This window comes from Pangasianodon hypophthalmus, chromosome 24 (genome assembly GCF_027358585.1).
Source record: "Pangasianodon hypophthalmus isolate fPanHyp1 chromosome 24, fPanHyp1.pri, whole genome shotgun sequence".
Lineage (NCBI taxonomy): Eukaryota > Metazoa > Chordata > Actinopteri > Siluriformes > Pangasiidae > Pangasianodon > Pangasianodon hypophthalmus.
Window position 1 is genome coordinate 5,823,224 of NC_069733.1, and position 20,375 is coordinate 5,843,598.

Sequence of the window (20,375 nt, forward strand, 5' to 3'; positions counted from 1 at the left end):
TGAATTTTTGATAGTCGCACATATTTGGCAAATTTTTTAATTATATTTTAGAAACAAGAAAAAAACAAAAGCATTACACTACTTACATTTGTCCAGTGGGTTTATCATCCATGCTGGCACATATTTGTTCATCCCCTACACAAACTTTTCCCCAGCCAGTCAATGTAATTTTGTATTCCACTAATCACTGAGTGGTGAGTTTGCTCTCTCAGGTCATACTTTATACAGGCTATACTTGCAGTAAAAATGTCAGAGAAAATAATACAAGCAACATACTTGATTGCTGGATGAGCTCAAAACCACTTTCTGTAGTGTATTTGCATTGCAGAGGAATAAACTTAATTATTTTAATATTGTTATTTAACATGGAATGAGTGCATGATGGCCAGGTCTTCTGAATAGCCTATTAATCTGTAGGTTATGAATAAAGGCTTCTATAAAGATAGACAGCTTATTATGTTCAGATTGTTATTTATATCTTTTATATTATATTATTATATTAATAGTTGTGGGCAGCATGGTGGTGCAGTGAGTAGTGTTGCTGCCTCACAGCTCCAGGGTCCCAGGTTTGATCCTGAGCTCAGGTACCTGTCTGTGTGGAATCCAGAGGAAACCTTTGGTTTCCTTCCACCTCCTAAAAACATGACAGCAGTTGGACTGGCTACATTCAGTTGTGTGATTGTGGGTGTGCATTCTGCCCTACAGTCGACTGGCGTCCAATTCAAGGTGTATTCCCACCTAGCCCTGGATAGGATCCGGATCCACTGTGACATAACGCAGTTACTGAAAATGGATGACTGTATAATTGTATAAAATAGATATCAGTATTTTTAAATACTTTTAAATTGTCAGAATTGTTACATTGTTTTCTCCCTTTTCACTTTTTGCAGTGTCCAGATTATGCTGTAAATGCTCTAACAGGCTGGTTTGAATATTTCAGAAACTGATGATCTTCTGGAATTTTCCTTAAGTTTACACAGCATAGTACTAACAAACAAACAAAACCATCCAGTGAATGGCTGTTCTGTGGGTGGAAAAGCCTTGCTGATGAGAGAGGTTAGAGGAGAATGGTCAGAATGGTTAGAGTTAACAGGAAAGCTACAGTAACTCAACATGCAGATGGCAGAGTGAGAATTTGGCATCAACTGCATTAACTCTAGAGAGTCTTATGCAAGTAAATACCAGGAGATCAGCAGTTTCTGAAATACTTAAATCAACCCATCTGGCACCAGCAACCATGCCACGATCAAAGTCACTGAGATTACATTTTGATGTTTGATGTGATGTGAACATTAACTAAAGCTCCTGACTAATATCTGCTTGATTTTATGCATTACGCTTCTGCCACATGATTGGCTAAATATATACAATATATGGCCAAATGTATGAGGACACCTGACCATCACACCCATATGTGTTCCTTCCCTTAACTGTTGCCACAAAATTGGAAGCACACAACTGAATAGCAGAGTGGAACTAAATCTGGACTGGGATGCTCAACCAGCACATCTGGGTGTGATGGTCACGTGTCCACATACTTTTGGCCATGTAGTGCATACAGTCCCGTTCCAATACTTTCGGAGGGGAATATATATATCAAGACGTTTTTCCTGTTGTTAAGAGTTATCTCCAAAAGCAGAGGGAATTGAAGAAGGATGAAGCGCGTCTCCTTTAAAGGGGATGTGGAAATCTGAAAGCACCGTGAGGAGCTAACCCTGACCGGCTCACGTGCACCGTCATGCCGCAGCACCGCCGCGCGGCTTCCGATGTGATCCTGTTCACTTCCGGTAAATAGTGCGCTGCGCTCTAGTGCGCATTTAGTAACACTTAAAAAAAACAGTTAAATGTCACAGATGTCCTGATAATGTATTTATTATGGTGCATGAACTAACGTGTAGACATTTATATTTTAAAAATGTTTTAAGCGAAACACGACTGATAAACAAAAAAAGAAAAAAAAGGGAAAAAAAGCACGCCTGTGTTGTGTATATATCCTTCCGCTAGTATTCCGTGTCTGTTCAGACTGTTTAGGTCTCTATCTTTCACAGGCAGACATCTCCGGGGAACTGATAACATTACTGAAACTGTTTTTAGTGTTACTCTAGTATATATGGATAACCTACATCTCTTTCATTGATAATAAGTGTTTGGTTTTAAGGAGAGAAGGAGAAGAAAAGCAGCTAGCTGGCTTGTCCAGTAGCAGTCACTGGAGTGATCAGCCCTAGCAACAGCAGCAGCAGCAGCAGAGCGGCTAGCAGGCTAACACCAGCGACTGGCTGGCTAGCTCTACTCTCAGTTTGACTTTTAAAGCACTTCGTCCTCAGTAGTTTTGCCGTTGGAGATATTTTCTAAGCCGTTAGAATAGTCTGCTCAAAGACTCGTTTATGGGATAATCATGTCAATGAAGCAGACAGGCGGTAATCGCAAACCGGGCAGCGGCAGCGGCAGCGGGGCCGCAGCGGCCTCAGGAGCCGGGGGATGCGCAGGAGCTGCTGCAGGACGCCACGGTTTAACCAGGTGAGTTCACTGTGACCCGAGCTGCATGTGCTTCATTTATTAATCACAGGTTAAACATTTAGACAGGATGACTGTGAGATGACTGTGTAATGCTGAAATGCGGAGTTGTTTGGTGTCTGCGGCAGTGCTGTAGCTAGGTAACTAGCCGGTTAGCTTAGCTTAGGCCGAGAAGGGAGAGAGAGAGAGAGAGAGAGAGAGATGGAGAGTGAGCTCTGTGTTTTGGTTGTGTTTTGGTTGTGCTGTTGTCTCGCTTTGTTTTGGGAAAAGACTGGAATAGACGTCAGAGTGACAGAAACGCGCTGGAGTTGAGTGTTTGCCAGGTGAAAGGTTGAGCTGCCGCTGCCTGAGGCTGATTCCTCTTCATGTATTTGATCTTATTCCGCTTTACAGATCAGTGTTTAATGATCTGCTCACGCCGTTTCTCCTCACTACAGCAGTGACCTTTAACACGCTTACACTAGCAGAGCTGTGAGCTATTAAACTCTTCACACAGTCCTGCGCGTCAGGAATCAGCAGCGTAGCCGAAACCCAGAGGCGTTTCAGTGCAGGCGAGCCGCAGCCCTGCGGACCTGCTAGCGGGATGCTAACGAGTAGCTCGCTAAAAATTCCCAGTTAAATTATGATCACCACTTTAATACATTCGGTGGCAGTCTATCCCAGCTTTTAGCTGAGGTGATTTCGATTTTGCAAGTGGTTTGAAGCCGTTTGAAGGAAAGAAATAAAGTAATCTGTGATGCATAGGAATAATGTCATTTGCAGCTTTGCATTATTATTTTACTACCCGTATCCAGACAGGTCCTTCCTCCTGTGTAGCCTTGGCCTTCATTCTGCCCTGCGATTGGCTCGTCCTGTCCCGCCCCTGCGCTGTGATTGGCCAGGAGATTTTACTGCTAGTGAGATCGGACGCACTAGCCAATTCCGTGGCAGGAGGCGTGGCTTGTCGGAATGCGGGTCGGGGGAAATAACACGCCAGTTCTCCCTTGTAGTAGGCGTTTCTGCTGTCGGCGTCCGGTCACACCATCACAAGACGATCTGTCCGGAGGCCAAAGTCAGCCGAGTCAACCTTAGCGCTTAGCAGAGCGGCATTGTAGTGCAACACATCCGTCAAGCATGACGTTAGTGTGAGTATGGTGTTTGGTTGCGTGCTCTTTGAACTGGGCAACACTGTTAAAGTGCCATTATATTCACATTGGATGTTTTAGTGCTTTTTGAATCTTTTGGCCTTGTGGACACAAATACCCCAGTATACATATGAGAGCCTGGGAGAGCCCTTCACATGGGTTAAACTGGGTTAAAAATGGGTTAAATTGAGCATTTTCTACTATGTAGAGCTCTGAAAACTAGTGAAACACAGCCCCTTTTACATTAATCATGTTAGAAGAGAAAAGGGAGAAAACTGCTTTTAAAGATTTCATTCCAGCTCCACTGAAAGTCGGCCTACCTGTACATGTTTACTCTAATCTACTTATAGAAAGCCACAAGACTACCAAGTCATAAAGAATTATGAGTTTACAACAGGACATGCTTATCACTTTGATTATCAACATCATGAGCCTCTGTCTCATCACCTGAGGGAAAATTCACTCCAACACGAGCCTCAGCATCGGCTCTTCACTCCACTGACCTCTGCTCACACCACCGTCCGAGCAGCATCCCAGCAAGCTTCTAGACAGCTTTAGGCACATCCCGGGTTTACTGCTGCATGTGTTAAACCTGATCTTTGCAGACAGAAAGCTAAGGCAAGGTTAGAAAGTAGCCTAAATAAATAAAAGAATAGTAAGTAGATTTTTAGCAGAAAAAGTTTGGTTAAAACCCGAGTTTTCTTCTTTTTTGGTAGTTCTCTGGAATTCAGCCACTGCAACATCTGACAGGTTTCTACGGACAAAAGACAAACCATTGCAGATATTCTTATTTTAATTTTACAGTCTGGAGAAATTTCGTAACTCATCGTGTATTAGTCCAATTTGTGTCCAGTCAAATCCCCGTAAACAAACATGCATTGCTCTACATCAGCAGCTAGTTAGCATTAAACATGAGTCGCTTGTGTAGTTTTGGTTGTACATTTTGCTGCACATTAATTCCCCTCCAAACCATCTCTTGCATGTTGAGAAGATGGTTGGAGTTTGTGTGCGTCTCCACTCATTCTCCGCTTCAAGAGCCAGCGAGCATTTGGAGATATGGAGGCATGTTACTGTGGGTGTGCTTGCTGTTCAAAAAGCTCATTTTCCATACAGTTTTATTTTATACCTCATGTTAAACAGGAGTTTTCTTCGTCTCTCAGTGGGGTTTCAGTATCCTGCAATAACGGGTAAAACGGCTGTGAGCTGGTAACAGGTGACTCTCAGGCATGGACATTGGAAAGCTCTGCTCCAGGATAACACACATGACAAAGTGCAACGGGCAAATCAGTAGTGAGAAATCATATAGGCTCTTCTTAAAGAGTATCTTTAGTGACTTTCATCAAAAATGTATTAAAAAAAAAAATCCTGCATGATTTTAAGCTGTATGATCTCTTATTCAGATAATTTCTGTCTTAAAGTGCCTCAAAATCAAAATTGGTCTTTTGGGGCTTTATGTATCTGTCCTTAGTGTTTTGGACACCAATATGATAAAAATACAGCAAATAGTTTAGGAGATATTGTCATTTCAATTTTATAGCTCATCATTTCCAAGAAAATATAATGTAAATAACATTTCTTGATGATTAATCCTGTGTGTGTCCAGTTGAATGCTGTAAATGAACGTGTATGTATGAAGACACTGGGGGATTGTCTTGCCGTACATTGTGCAGCTTGTTAACTGCAGACGTGGATCATCAGTGCCATTTTAACCGTGAAGTTTCCCATGCAGTAGTTCCTTTTCCAACCGTCCATTGGTTTAGAGAAAAATCGCCATTTATTCATTTTGAAGAGTGTGGAATTCGTGCAAGTTGGCAGTTGACAGGCAATTTTTTGGAGGACTGACTGATCGAAATCACGATCCTGTCTTTTTACACCGTCAAGGCTTTTCAATCAGTAAGAGTCAGTAATGTTGTTCTATCTGCTGCTCAGAAGCCTCCCAGTGTCAATCTCAAAACTCTCCGTCTCCATCATACTGCTGAAGGATGACCTCAGTTCAAATGTATGGCATACCTCCAAAATCACACGGCACCTCGTCTTCAACAGTGTTGTCCTTGTTTAAAGTGGACAGGCGTAGGTGAAGGTGGAGGTGAGAAATTCTCCACACTTGGAAAAAAACTCTGTCATTAAACTTTTCGCTGTTCTTCATATTTGGCTAGTTTGCTAATTTACTGTCATTTTGGGTGTGGTGTATCTCGACGCCTGTAGCTGTTGTGTAAGTCAAGTCAAGCACTTCATCACACTGTAACTCTGACTTCCTGTTTCAAAAGGAAATATGTCAACATACGGAATCAAAGCATAGCCCTCGACGCCATTTAACGAGGATTTTTAACAAAAGTAATTTTCTGTTAAAGTTGGGAGTTGTCCTTAGACACGAGTGCTGCAGTGTGTGTGATGTCAGTTCATCCTGGAAGTGGAGTTTGTTCATCCCTACACTTTTCAGAACACATCTTTGTGCGTGTCTATCAGACACAAACACACTCATCAATCAGACACTAGTGAGAGATCAGTTAGAATCAGACCTCATAAGATTTGCAGTTTAGAAGTCAGGTAGTGGTGGGAGGCTTCCTAATTCTCAGAGGCAATATTGAAAATCTTGTTTCTACCACAAGAGAAAATGTAAACATGTATTACCAATGCACACAATCAAATTCAACCAACCAGACTCAAAAGGGAAACCCATCCTCATCTGGGTGCAACAGATAGTGCAATTATAAATAAATCCCTTCTATTATTGTGTACTATATGGACAAATAGTGCAATTGTGCAACCAATAAATTCATCACAGTTTTTGCAAGAAGTCCGGTTGGTGAAAATCTATCCACTGTCCACTGATGGAGTCCTCAGTACGAAGGTGCTTGTGGCAACCGCAGCCCCAAAGCCACTACAGCAATCACAGTCCCAAGCCATTACAGTGCAGCTCCCCATATGTGATATCCAAGCCATCTCCACAGCCCCCAGGTGGCACCATCCCCAGCAAACCAAATGGTTCTTCAGACTGTCCATATGGGGCCGCCCCCAGCAACAGCGAGCGATCTCAACCGATGAGAACTCCAACCAGAAGTAGGGCATCAGGATGGGTCAAGCCGTGAGGAGGAGCAGAAGGGGAATCAGGATGGGTCAGGCAGCGAGGAGGAGCAGAAGGGGTCAGGATCACTGGCATCTCAAAAGTAGCATGTGTAGCTCGACAGAGAGTGAGGGAGAGAGAGAGATGGAGAGATTGTTAGGTAAGCTTTTGTCCTCTAATGGTTAAGGACAATGTAGTTTACGTGCAGAGTGCACGCAGGGACTCCGGCAGGACTAGCTATGACAGCATAACTAAAAGGAGAGCCAGAAGCTAACACAGACATGAGGGCACCCTGGGACATAAGGCAGCCATGAATGAACATGTGAGAGTGGGGGGGCGACAGCATCCAAACATCCCAGTTCACCACAACATGCCTGTGAACCCTCCAGACCTGCCCCTGTACCTAAGAAAACTATTCACTAAAGGCTTGACTAAACAAATATGTTTTCAGCCTAGACTTAAACACTGAGACTGTGTCTGAGCCCCGAACACTAAGTGGAAGGCTGTTCCATAACTGTGGGGCTTTGTAAGAGAAAGCTCTACCCCCAGCTGTAGCACGCACTATTGGAGGTACCAACAAATAGCCTGCACCTTTTGATCTGAGTAGGCGTGACGGATCATAAAAGACCAAAAGTTCACTCAGGTACTGTGGCGTGAGACCATTTAGTGCTTTATAGGTCAATAGTTGTATTTTATAATCAATACGAAATTTGATTGGGAGCCAATGCAGTGTGGATAAGATAGGGGTGATGTGGTCATATCTTCTGCTTCTAGTAAGCACTCTTGCTGCTGCATTCTGGACTAACTGGAGCTTGTTTATGCCTCTACTGGAACATCCAGACAGTAAGGCATTGCAATAATCCAACCTAGAGGTAACAAAAGCATGAACTAATTTTTCTGCATTGTATAGTGACAATATATTTCTTATTTTAGCAATATTTATGAGATGAAAGTAAGCAATCCTAGTAATATTATCTACATGAGCTTCAAAAGAAAGACTAGAGTCGATAATCACACCAAGTTCTTTTACTGCTGCACATGATGAAACAGAAAGGCCATCCAGAGTTATTATGTAATCAGAAAGCTTACTTCTAACTGCATGTGGTCCTAGTGCAAGTATTTCTGTCTTGTCAGAATTAAGTAAGAGAAAGTTAATAAGCATCCAGTTTCTAATGTCTTTTACACATTCCTCAACTTAATTAAGCTGGTGTCTGTCACCTGGCTTTGCTGAAACATACAACTGTGTGTCACCAGCGTAACAGTGGAAGCTAATACCATGTTTACAGATAATTTTACCCAGAGCTGGCATATATAAAGAAAAGAGCAGTGGGCCTAAAACAGAACCTTGCGGGACACCAAACTTTACCTTAGTATGAGAAGAGAAGTTACCATTTACGTTTACAAACTGATAACGATCAGTCAAATAAGACCTGAGCCAGGAAAGGGCTGTTCCCTTAACGCCTACTACATTTTCCAGTCAAATAAAATTTAGTAGTTTGACTAAATAACTTGGTTTGTGTAAAGCTGCCTTGTGTGTGTCAGGTTTAAAAATGAGCATTTATTAAAGCGGCTTTTACCAACAAGTAAATAACATGAGTGTGTTTCTGGGGGTGACCCCCTCTCAAGTGATTACATCATTGTAGTGTTTGAACAAGAGGGCGTGACAATTCCCATCTCCATATTTAGCCAGTTTGCTAAGCCACTGTTGAGTCCAGCGGGTGGTGTGACTACTGGCTGTTGTGGAAATCAGTCAAATCCTTCGACACACTCGCTCCCTGACCTCCAGTTTCAGAGGGAAATACATCAACACATGGAATCAAATTACAGCCATTTCACTATGCTTTTATCATTTCTGATGAACAGCGCATGCACAGGGTACCAGGCTGCAACTCTACTCGCTAAAAAATAAACTTTTATGTGCTTTTATGTCCGTGTCCTTGGCTGTGAATAGGGTTTTAAATGTATTTAGTGGCGATGTCTGTGTTGCAGTGATATAATCTCTGTTGCTGTTGATTTCTTCAGATTGAGTAAAAATCTAATTTTACTGGTTCAGTGAACAGCAAATTCTTAAACAGCAAATCCACCGGTTTATGCATGTGATTTAATCTATTTAGTCGCCTTATAGGGATTGGAAGTTGTGCTGTCAGTCTCAAGATGCACAGAAAAATCTTGTGTTTATTAAAATGTAGTCCTCATTTCATATCAGTTTTTTTAATAAGCTGATGTTCTTTATGATGGCCGGATCTGTGTGGTGCATATCTTTTGCACGGTGGTGAAATCTGCCTCAGTGTGAACTCAGCTTTATGCAGATGTGTCTGTTATTTTGTGGTACAGTGAAGTGAATTGTTTTCTTCGCCAGAAGAAATTCAGTTTAGGCCGTGTTAAAATGCCAAAAAGTTTAGCTGTTCAGAGTAAAGTACATGCAGTGTTGGAGGTACATGGGTTTAGGGCTGAACTGTAACGGTTAAAATGATAATCACAATTATTTTTTTTATTTCACATAAGCATATTTATTGTACTTTGTTTCAATAATCAATAACATGTTATAAACAGCACAGAAATACAGTAAGTCACTGTATTTAAAAATAAGAAAATGTATAATTCTATTCAAAATAAGTGGGCCTCTTTTACATGCTAAATATTAATAAGAATATTAAATTATAATAAGACTCCAATGTGGAAAACAAAATTATTCAGTCGTGAATGCACAAAATCAAATTTTCAGGTGGTTGATGAGGTATTTTGTGTTACCTTGCGGCTCTGATACAGCATGGAAGCACACTTTGCATAGGACTACCTGGTCAACATCACTTTCTCTAAACCTGAAATACTTCCAAACAACGGAGGCTGACACCTTTTTAGGAACCAGTGTATGCCCCTCACCTTCCTGTTGTTGCTCTGCTATTTTGTTTGTTTAGTCAAGCCGAATGACTGTACGCTTTAATGTGGTTATCTGCCGCTGCTGTGCTGTGTGTGCAGCAGTGAACTTCTGCGACACCGCATTTCAAAGCGTGCTTGAAAACGAAACACTGATTGGTCAGTAGCAAACTTCCAAAAAAAGCACAATAGGTCAGTCGAGGTGAAAAATGACTGGTGATTGTGACTTGTGATTTGGTTTATCATCTGTAGACTCAGCTCATAAGAAGAATGAACAATTTGCAACCTTACTGGGCTGATGTTTTCTGCGTGCTAACACATCAGATCGCATAAGAGTATGCTTGCTTAAAATCGTGATCACGGTTAAATACTACATGGGTCCTGCATGGATTCTTTGGTTTTCAGCAGGCCTCTGTTCTTGTACAGGGGAAACCTGATACGTGTGGTATTAATTTCTCTTTCACTTTATACTGCACTGATTTCAGTGTGTGGTTTGACCACAGCGCATTCGATAATCTGATTGATCGCTGCTTGGCAGTATTCACTTCTCTTTCTCAACTTTTTTTCATTCGTGACCTTTATTGCCTGCTTCATACTGCTCTCACTCCGACTCCAAATTCCTTGTAGGACTTTCACCTGTCACTGTAGGAAAAACATTTACATTTACCTTATCTGGCTGAAACTTTTATCCAAAGTGAATTACAGTGGAGACAGGATACAGCTGAGCAGTTGAGGGCTAAGGGACTTGCTCAAGGGCCCAATGTGGCAGCTGAGATTTGAACGACCTTTCTGATCTGTAGCCTGGTGTTTTAACCACTGAGTCACCACAGTCAAACCGCTTTGCGGATGTAAAATGCTGTTGTAAGCCTGGTGTTTACTTCTGTCTTTGTGGCTTGGTGCAGAGACAGGGTTTATGGGTAAGTGTAACAGAGGCGTGTTGATGGGCTGACATGCACACCTCCTACAGTGTAGTGCATCAACAAGCCTTCAGATGAACCCCGATGGGTTGTGGATGTGAGGTGTGTCCGGTTGTGTGATGAAACATAAACCCGTACTGACCATATAGAGTATGTTCACAGCTCACAGCTTGACCACTGACAAAGTAAACTGTCAGCTTTAACACTTTACTTTTAGCTGGAATTCATCATATATATCTGCATTGCTGAGCCACAAATATAATGACATTTACCCTGTGGGATGTAAGATTTTACACTCTCAGGTAGAAAAATGCTATTACAAACTGCTTGAGGAAGAACAGTTCATGACTGTGCCGCAGATTAATCTCACAGCAGCCGGTGTACGCGTTTAGATAGATTACTGTGTCCCAAACTGCACAATACACTCAATAAGTAGTCTGCATTAATAGTAATGACGCCAATGGAGTAGTGACATATGGTTGTATGAATGAAGACAGAATGAACTAGTCACCTAATGTTAGCCAGCTAACTGCAGTATAATCCGTTTGAAGGGGAGAGAGTTGCTCTGTGCTGCAAGCATCCTTTTACCCCTCATAGTGTGGATTACTCCCTGAGAGCCGTGTTGCGCCAGACACGAGTCATCTAGAGCGCCTGCTCTCTTGGCGTGTGTATTGTGTTTTCTGCTGTGTGTTTTTGGCTAGGTAGCTAACATTTAGCCAGCTAGTTTACTACTGTGGGCTCTGTGTACTCTGGATCCATGTTTATTCTCAACCTACAGTAGTTAGTGGAGATTTTAGACACAGCAGAAAACAGTCACAATTCTGTTATTGACTAGAACCCAGAAAAATGCTGAATGTGGAAATAAGGATGCTTTGCTTGTGTATTGATAACATCTGAAGTTAAATATTTGTGTTTTCAACATTTTCATGGCTCTATTTTAAATATCTTTGTAATCTGTTCAAACCATGTCTTTAAACTAGAAATTAAATTCTAAATGATTGCCACTTTCCTGAAGAGTAGTAACTCAATGTTAGGGTGCCTTTATTAGATAACTTGCTAAATATCTGGTGCAAAATGTGTGACAGACCTGAATATGTGTCTTTTGACGTGATACATTGACAGTGGTCTCAGAGAGGGCGTCCAATCTTATCCGCAAAGGACCAGTGTGGGTGCAGGTTTTCCTTCCAATCAAGCAGGAGCCACACCTGATTCCAGCTGTTTAATTAGCTGATCTTGGCTTTCAGTAGACTCAGGGGTGGCTTCTGATTGGTTGGAATGAAAACCTGCACCCACAGCGTCCCTTTCCAGATGAGGTTGGACACTCCTGGTGTGCTTTTAGTATTGCAGATATTTCATGCATGTGAAAGACACTTTGTGTTTTTATGACCTTGTAAAAAACTAAAAATAAAAATGAAATGTGCAGTATGCTGCCGTAAAAATGTATTGATTAATTCTTACGTTTTTTGTTGGTTTTGTGCAGGGGACGCAACAGCGCCAAAGCACACTCCACACCAGTAAGTCCAAAGCTGCTGTTGTTTTTTGAGCTTGTCAATATCTCTGCACAGAGTTAGACTTATTAAAACTAAACATATTGTATTCATGGTAGCGTTGGCTGCAGCACTCATCATTTTATTCTGTTTTTAGGTGGCCTTCAGTGGAGTTTATGCCAATATGAGGATGGTTCACGTCTTAACTTCAGTGGTGGTACGTTTAAAGAGACAGCTGTTTTTCCAGATTTCTTGTTGTTAATAGGAATACTGCCCTTGTGACAGGATGTAATTGACTCCTTGTTCCAGATATTTGAGATAAACATCAGCATTATTAATGGAACTCTAGCCTACTAGAACACTAGGATGGAAGTCAATATTATTAAAGTGTAAAGCTGTAACTTGATCACAGTGAGAACGAATGAAGTGCTTTTCTCAAGTGCAGGTTTTAAATCACAGGTTTTAAAATGTTCATTTCATTGTCTCTATCATTTTCGTACAGAAGACAAAGAAACTTTTTATAGTTGATGTTCTCATTTTACTTATTGTTCAGGGAGCCAAGTGTGAACTTAAAGTGAAAAATGGCGCAATCTACGAGGGTGTCTTCAAAACATATGGCCCAGAGGTACAGACAAATACATAATGTGTATATGCAGCTTTGAAATACCTAAAAAATATATATGTGATTGTTGTTGTTGTTATTATTATTATTATTATACAGTCAGGAGGACAGTGTGGTGTAAGTGCGTGTGTGTCTGTGTCTGCGCGCATTTGTAGTGTGATCTCGTCCTGGACGCAGCTCACAGGAAGAGTCCAGAGCTGAACGTGGGCCCTCGACGTGAAGACATAGTTGAGAGCATCATCTTCAAGGCCTCAGATGTTGTGGTGGTGCATTTTAAAGATGTGGACTTGAGCTATGCCAAAAAAGGTGAGACATTATGTTGTATACTTAAATTTGCTGTGATTGCTGTCATGCTTCTGACGGTTTCATTAATCGTGCCCTACAGTATGTGGATGAGTGTTCAGTCATGGTTAATGAAATGGATGCCTAATTTAAGGTCATTAAATATTTTTGTGTTGTATGGAAGGCTAGGGATTAGCAGCGTAATATGATGTAGTACAGGTGATAGACAGGCTGCTGGTAAGCTGTGCTAGATGCGTTAACATTTAATTAGCTTTAACTTTTGAATTGTCTCCACATGTGAAAATTGACCAAGGTGTTGTTTTTTTTTTTTGGTGCCAGAAAAATGTTGCGGGAGTTCAATACTATGCCAGTATATTATTATATGTCTGATGTATAAGATTATGATATGTTGGTATTAATGCAGACTTGGCAAGGTCCCAGGTGCTCTATAACAAGTACACAGATTTTAAAAACTAGGTACTTTTTAAAGACCAAACATCCTGGGTGAAAATCAGAGAAATTAGAATTTCTACATTATTTTAACAGAAAATTGAAAACTTACTATGTACAGTACTGGGCAAAAGTCAGAGACTACCCTTCGACTACCTGTGTCCCCCCCCCCCATAATTTCCCCCTGTTTGGTACTGTTTTGTAAATAATCTTTTGTGTGTGTGTGTGTGTGTGTGTATAAATATATATATATAGCATGGATGTAAAGCACTGCATTATAATCTGCTCAATTTTGTCCAGCTGACCCATTCTTTATTCTGTCTCTCTCCTCTTTCAATGGGCGTAGTCTCATCAGAGCAAGGTAATCTGGCTTATTACCCCATTTGATATCACATATCGTGTGTTTGCGATGTTATAGATGACACTGACGTAAAAACAATAGGAGCTATAGCCACTGATGGATTTGTCTGAGAAGCTGAGCTGTACTAGTGCCAGTTATGATTCTTATGATTCTTTTTTTCTGCCGTTTGTCCTTGACATCTTAAATTACAAGAATTGCAGGATTCTAAGATGATGTATTGCATTAAGTGCCAAACCCTTACACATTCAAGATTAACATGAAACAGAACTGAGTAAAATACTAGACCAATAAAATAAACACTAGATCTAAACAAACCTGGGCATTAGACTGAATAAAATCTATTAGGCAATGAAAAGGCCTGAAAATCCTTTAGTGTCTTGAAAGTGCTTGGTTCATGGCTGACATTACTTCATATCCATTTATATATTTTTAACCAACTGAGGCAGCAATATATGACTACTGAAATGACTTTAAATCCATGCTTGGCAGTATTTTGGTATGGGGTCAAATATGAAGCTCACAGGACAAAAGAGAGTTAATAAAATTTAAGTAGTTTGCAGTAAAACCCTAGACCTACTACAGACACAGATCAGGTACCTCAGGTTTGACACTGCAGCATGTCTCAACCTCTGTGATGCTTTTCGTTTTAAATCAGCTGTTGATCTGTGTGGAGCAGAATATTCATGTCTCATTCATATTCATTTTCTGTCACAGGTTTAGTAAATATCTATACCATGTGTCCAAAAAAATGCACTGTCTGTGATCACAAAGTTTGTAATCCAGTGAGATTTTATCTATTCTTTAGAAGTTAGATCCTTCACAAAGTTTGAATTTTTAGTGGCACATATGACATATTGTGCTGAATATAGCTGACATTCAGTGAAACATTCAGTACTTTTGTCCATTATTTATCTATATTACGTCTGTTAAACACAAAGATGTGCGCCGAAAAGGACAGGACTAATGTCCACTGTTCTAAAGACATCTTTTCCCTCTCCTAGTGGTCAGTCGAACATCAGTTCATTAACACTTATAGATATTAGATAAAAATTAGGCAGAAGGCAGAAGACTGTTTGGCTCTACAGTTGTAAAGAGGCTTTCGTTTCTACCACATTGTCACAGATTCTCAACATTGCTTCTGAAACGTTATACTTTAGAGATGGCCCAGTGTCTCTCGCAAATAAATAAATAAATGCTCGTATCATGCGGGTTGCACTTTATCTGAAACATGGATAAATCTAAACTCCACAGCAAATACACTGAGCAAGCTTTGCCATAAAACTCGCAAATGCAGGCCTGTCCTTCAAGCTAAAAAAGAGACATCTGTTGCTTGCTGTTGAATTAAAATGTAACTGCAGTCCTTGTAATCATTTTTTGTAGAAACCTGATAGCCATTAAGCTTTGCATTGCTGTTGTTTTCAGTGCATGGTTTATTTCTTACCATTTATCCAAGTATGCTTCTTGATTTGACATGTATTCAAGAAATGAAAATCTTTTTATCCACCAATAACTGGATTTAAGTTAATTTGTCAAATACAGCATGCTTGGAACCTGAATGAACTTAGAAACTGACCCTGTAAAATGCATTATTTTGAATGGATAGAATATGGATAATGGAAACATTTGTTTTGAAATGTTTTCTTTTTAAAGGCACAAGAATATTGCAACATGACATTATATAACAGGTTATTTAAGATTTAAGCATAGTGGTAACTAATTTCACAAAGCGGCTCTAACACACCTATATGCCTCTCAGTTTAAAGGTGCATTGGATATAATTTCGGCTCTAGTAGTTATAAAGTCAAGTACAATAACATTGGAATTATTCATTTACTCTTTGACCACAACTAAATCTAGGTTTTTAGTTGCTTTTAACTACGCTATGATGAAAGGCTATCATGTATCACATGTATCATGCATTCATTTAAAAAAAAACTACTTTACACTTTATACTATAAGCATATTTTCCTTGTGACACAGAGAGGGGGTTTGTGGGTAAGCGTAAGAGGTGGGCTGACATGCACACCTCCACCTCTAACAGTGCGTCATGCTTATCTATGGTGTTGTGCGGCACTCAGGCAAAAGCTGATGAGTTGAGGCAGTGAGTGTGTCCGGTTGCATAGCCAGAGACGTTGGGACCCCTCTTCAACTGTTAGTGGTATTATAACAAAGTGGAAGCAATTGAGAACAACAGCAACTCGGCCACGAAGTGGTAGGCCACGTAAAATCACAGAGCAGGGTCAGCGCATGCTGAGGCGCACAGTGCGCAGAAGTCGCCAACTTTCTGCATAGTCAATAGCTACAGACCTCCAAACTTCGTGTGGCCTTCAGATTAGCTCAAGAACAGTGTGTAGAGAGCTTCATGGAATGGGTTTCCGTGGCCGAGCAGCCGCATCCAAGCCTTACATCACCAAGTGCAATGCAAAGTGTCGGATGCAGTGATGTAAAGCACGCCGCCACTGGACTCTAGAGCAGTAGAGATGTGTTCTCTGGAGTGATGAATCACGCTTCTCTGTCTGGCAATCCGATGGACGAGTCTGGGTTTGGCGGTTGCCAGGAGAACGGTACTTGCCTGACTGCATTGTGCCAAGTGTAAAGTTTGGTGGAGGGGGGATTATGGTGTGGGGTTGTTTTTCAGGGGTTGGGCTTGGCCCCTTAGTTCCAGTGAAAGAAACTCTTAATGCTTCAGCATACCAAGACATTTTGGACAATTTCATGCTCCCATCTTTGTGGGAACAGTTTCCTGCGCACCAGTGCACAAAGCGAGGTCCATAAAGACATGGATGAGCGAGTTTGGTGTGGAGGAACGTGACTGGCCTGCACAGAGTCCTGACCTGAACCCGATAGAACACCTCTGGGATGAATTAGAGCGGAGACTGCGAGCCAGGCCTTCTCGTCCAACATCAGTGCCTGACCTCACAAATGCACTTTTAGAAGAATGGTCAAAAATTCCCGTACACACACTCCTAAACCTTGTGGAAAGCCTTCTCTGAAGAGTTGAAGCTGTTAGAGCTGCAAAGGGTGGGCCAACTCCATATTAAACCCTACGGATTAAGAATGGGATGTCATTAAAGTTCATGTGCATGTAAAGGCAGACGTCCCAAAACTTTTGGCAATATAGTGTACGTCTCAGCTGCAGTGGAAACAACAATACAATTTTCCTTTATTGCATCCAGTACTTTCCATCTTCTATAGACTGGGAATGTGCACACTTTTGAAAGCATAAGTCATGAAAAATCTTATACAGAAACTAATTAAAAGAAGGTTAAAAAAATCTGCATATGCTGCTTCAAAAATCTGATATACAGGGATGCATCAGCTGTGACGTGCAATTTAGTGGATATCATTTTTAATCTTCCAAATGCTCCTGAACATAAGGTATGCAGCTGGTTGTATAAATGCCAGCACTCTCTTTAACGCTGCACCTGCACACACAATTACGTGTCAAATAAAACCCCAGTCTAACCTCTATGTCAGGGAACATACAGTCTCCCCTATTGTTTGTAATAAAGCAATCAAATCGTGACCAGTGCACCTTTAACTGAGCATTAAACCTCCTAGTCATTATTTCTGACTTCACCATGACTGTTTATTTTGTTAATACATTGTATGTTTTCTCTTTGAGCCAGATAACCTTACAGACAACTCTTTAAATGCTCGTTTAAATGGAGAACATAAAGAGAAGGATTTGGAGCCTTGGGATGGAGGAGATCAGCATGTCTCTGGCAGCCTGGAGTCTCTCGATACTGACTTGGTAAAGCTTGTAGCCCTTTTCTGCAACTTAACAGGCATTGTTTAGAGTTCTGGCAATAAAATTTAAAATCATTCATTTAATAATTTGACATTTTCGCTCCCTTCTCAGTCAAATGGTTGGGACCCTGACGACATGTTCAAATACAATGAGGAAACATATGGTGTGAAGTCTACCTATGATAGCAGCCTGTCCTCATATACGTGAGTGCCTTTATTTCTTTGTTTATTTCTTTGTTTAATATGTGGTCTGAATGTACTTTATACAAATGCAATTCTCTCTTCACTTCTAGCTCAGATCACTTGCTTGCAGTATCAGCATATATGAATGCAGCTTTTATTTTAAATAAATTTTTTTTTTGTGGAGCATTTCTTCCTGTAGCACATTAAACACCATTAGTTAAATATTCCTGCTGTCAGTTTATTTTTCTTTTATTTTTCTTTTTTAATTAACCAACATCCCAGAGTACCGCTGGAGCGAGATAATTCAGAGGAGTTCCTCAAGCGGGAAGCTCGTGCAGCACAGCTGGCTGAGGAAATTGAGGCCAGCGCCACCTATAAGGCCCGTGTGGCGCTAGAGAATGATGAGCGATCAGAAGAGGAGAAATACTCGGCTGTAATGCGGGACACACACACACTTAGCAGGTCAGATATCAGGCTCCATGCTGACAATATCTACACGTCTGTATTTCAGAGATCATTAATATGGTAGCTGCAGTCTAAACAGACCATCATTTAACACAATATTAGGGCAAGGGGCTTCAAAACACTTGATGTGACTGATGTGCTTTAAGTAACACTTGAGCTTATTGATATGCTTTAAGTAACACTTGAGCTTATTGATGTGCTTTGAGGTTTATAAGCAACAAGGCACCAATAATAAGCTCAGTGAAAAATGTAGTGTATTTTAATCACTAACAGTAAATGATTACAAGTTGTTAATAGAATACTGAATAACAGTGAACCAGTGTCCTCTTCCAAGTGAATCCTCGTTCAGTTTGTTAGCGGGGAGAACAGTATTATGATGGTCCCCACCGAAGTGACATGAAATTAAATTCAATTTCAGTTCAGTTTTATTTGTATAGCACTTTTAACAATAGATGTTGTCACAAAGCAGCTTTACAGAAATCCTGATGTAGATTTAGATCCCTATTGAGCAAGCCAGAGGTGACAGTGGCAAAGAAAAATTCCCTGAGATGACATGAAGAAATGTTGAGGAACCAAACTCACATGGGAACCCATCCTCTTCTACATGACACCAGATATAGAAGAGCAAAGGCATAGGTCTTTTCAGCTTGATAATTTTTTTGAACGTACTGTGGAAGCTGTTGCTAACTAATCCGCACCTCCTGCCCAGTTTGCATGAATTGTAGCAGTACACAATGATGCATATGACAGCAAGTGACTTGTGTCATTGCTGAAAATAAACACCAGCTCTCCCCACAGAACATGTATTTAGTTCTAGAGCACATGTAGATTATTGCGCATTTATTTTTCTTTCAAATGGCTTGTGTGATCAGCAGGGAAAAACATCCCTCAATAAGGGCCAGTAAGAAATCCATCAAAGCACACCTGCCAAATTCCTGACCAATCAAACTCTCATGTGTGATGTGCTTGAAAATCATTGCAATGTGAAACCAACCAAACGAAAAAAGACACGGTGTAAAAAAATTGAACTCTGGTATGGAATAGGTGTGAAAATAGCTTTAGATGGTTCTTCAGTTACTGTAGTCTATGGTTTAAGGCCAACAATATTACAGCAGCTGATTTCAAAATATTTAGTCTTATGATTAATGCTACAGATGTCTTGGTGTTCTTCACTTCAACAGGGAAAATAAATACATTCCCCCAGGCCAGAGGAATAGAGAAGCAGGACTATCATGGGGAGCAGGACGACAGAACTCACCCAGACTGGTGCAGTGCAATCCTGGGCCTCCTACATCCAGAGCTTCACCTCATGACTACAACACTCTTACTGGTGTGGATCAACGTGTTGTTAATGGAGGTATGGTTACTACTATTGTGATGCCATATTTAAATACCTGAGCTGATCACAGTAGAATGGCAGAATTTTTGTACAATTCATAGACATTCATTTTTGATTCATTTTAACTATTGGTGAGTCAATTAAGGAAGGGGAAAAAAAACCTCTTAAACATGTTCCTGTGCTGTGCTCAGCGGATTTTCTGAGATTTTCGGACATTTACGTCATGTGCCATCACAAATGTCATATCTCATCACATCGCAACCTTAGGCACAAAAGAACATGTGGCTATTGTCAGTGACAGTGTTGTGAAGCGTTACAAAGACACAAACATGTGGGTTAGCCCCACTTCCCAGAATCTGTCAGAACCCACCTAATGGATGTTTAACAGATGAATTAGTAATATTTTTTGGAATTGAGGTTTCATTTTTCTGGTTTTGCTAAATTCATCTTTATAGTTTGTCACTGTGAATCTCTCCCTCCTATGTCATTTTTTCATCTTGTTTTCTCATCTGATTCTCAGCTGTCAGTTTAAACATGGTACCTGTAGGTTATTTAAAAAAAAAAAAAAATAAAAAAAAAACATGAACAAATCATACAGTTTTGTCCAAACGGCTACAATCCTGTCTGTAAGGGATAATTTAAGTATGAACATTGGTATGAATTCTCACAAGCTGTTCTGGACCAGCTATGAAAATTTAATGGCAAAAAAATTTAATTAAAATGTCCTAAAAAGCATTAGTGAAATTTCCTGCAGCTACCCTGTTATAGTATTCAGCTATTTTTTAGTATATTTTATTATATTCCCCATTCTAGTCAGAAAAATTCTTTTCTTAATTGTCATTTTTACTTTTGACCCTGAATCTCCTTTTCTTATATTCGATCTCTGCTCTGTACATTATTTACATCTCTGTCGATTTTGTTTCTGCTCCCCCTCTCTTAT

At 40.5% G+C, this 20,375-nt stretch overlaps 1 protein-coding gene across 9 annotated transcripts in view; it reads left to right on the plus strand.

The window, feature by feature from the left end:
* The first annotated feature begins 1,671 nt into the window (after nt 1–1,671).
* The window catches only part of atxn2 (ataxin 2), a 30,591-nt gene continuing 11,887 nt past the window's right edge, over nt 1,672–20,375 (plus strand). The window contains exons 1-10 of one of the 9 annotated variants that reach the window (XM_026939712.3): nt 1,672–2,517; nt 11,977–12,010; nt 12,141–12,200; nt 12,537–12,608; nt 12,761–12,911; nt 13,684–13,698; nt 17,328–17,452; nt 17,561–17,652; nt 17,914–18,093; nt 19,278–19,453. In XM_026939712.3, the coding sequence (XP_026795513.1) occupies nt 2,396–2,517; nt 11,977–12,010; nt 12,141–12,200; nt 12,537–12,608; nt 12,761–12,911; nt 13,684–13,698; nt 17,328–17,452; nt 17,561–17,652; nt 17,914–18,093; nt 19,278–19,453 (1,027 nt within the window). In that variant the 5' untranslated portion in view covers nt 1,672–2,395. Of the gene's footprint in view, nt 2,518–2,789; nt 3,639–11,976; nt 12,011–12,140; nt 12,201–12,536; nt 12,609–12,760; nt 12,912–13,683; nt 13,699–17,327; nt 17,453–17,560; nt 17,653–17,913; nt 18,094–19,277; nt 19,454–20,375 lie in introns of those variants that run through there. The other 8 variants (XM_026939716.3, XM_026939711.3, XM_026939715.3 and 5 more) reach the window with 8 other exon arrangements.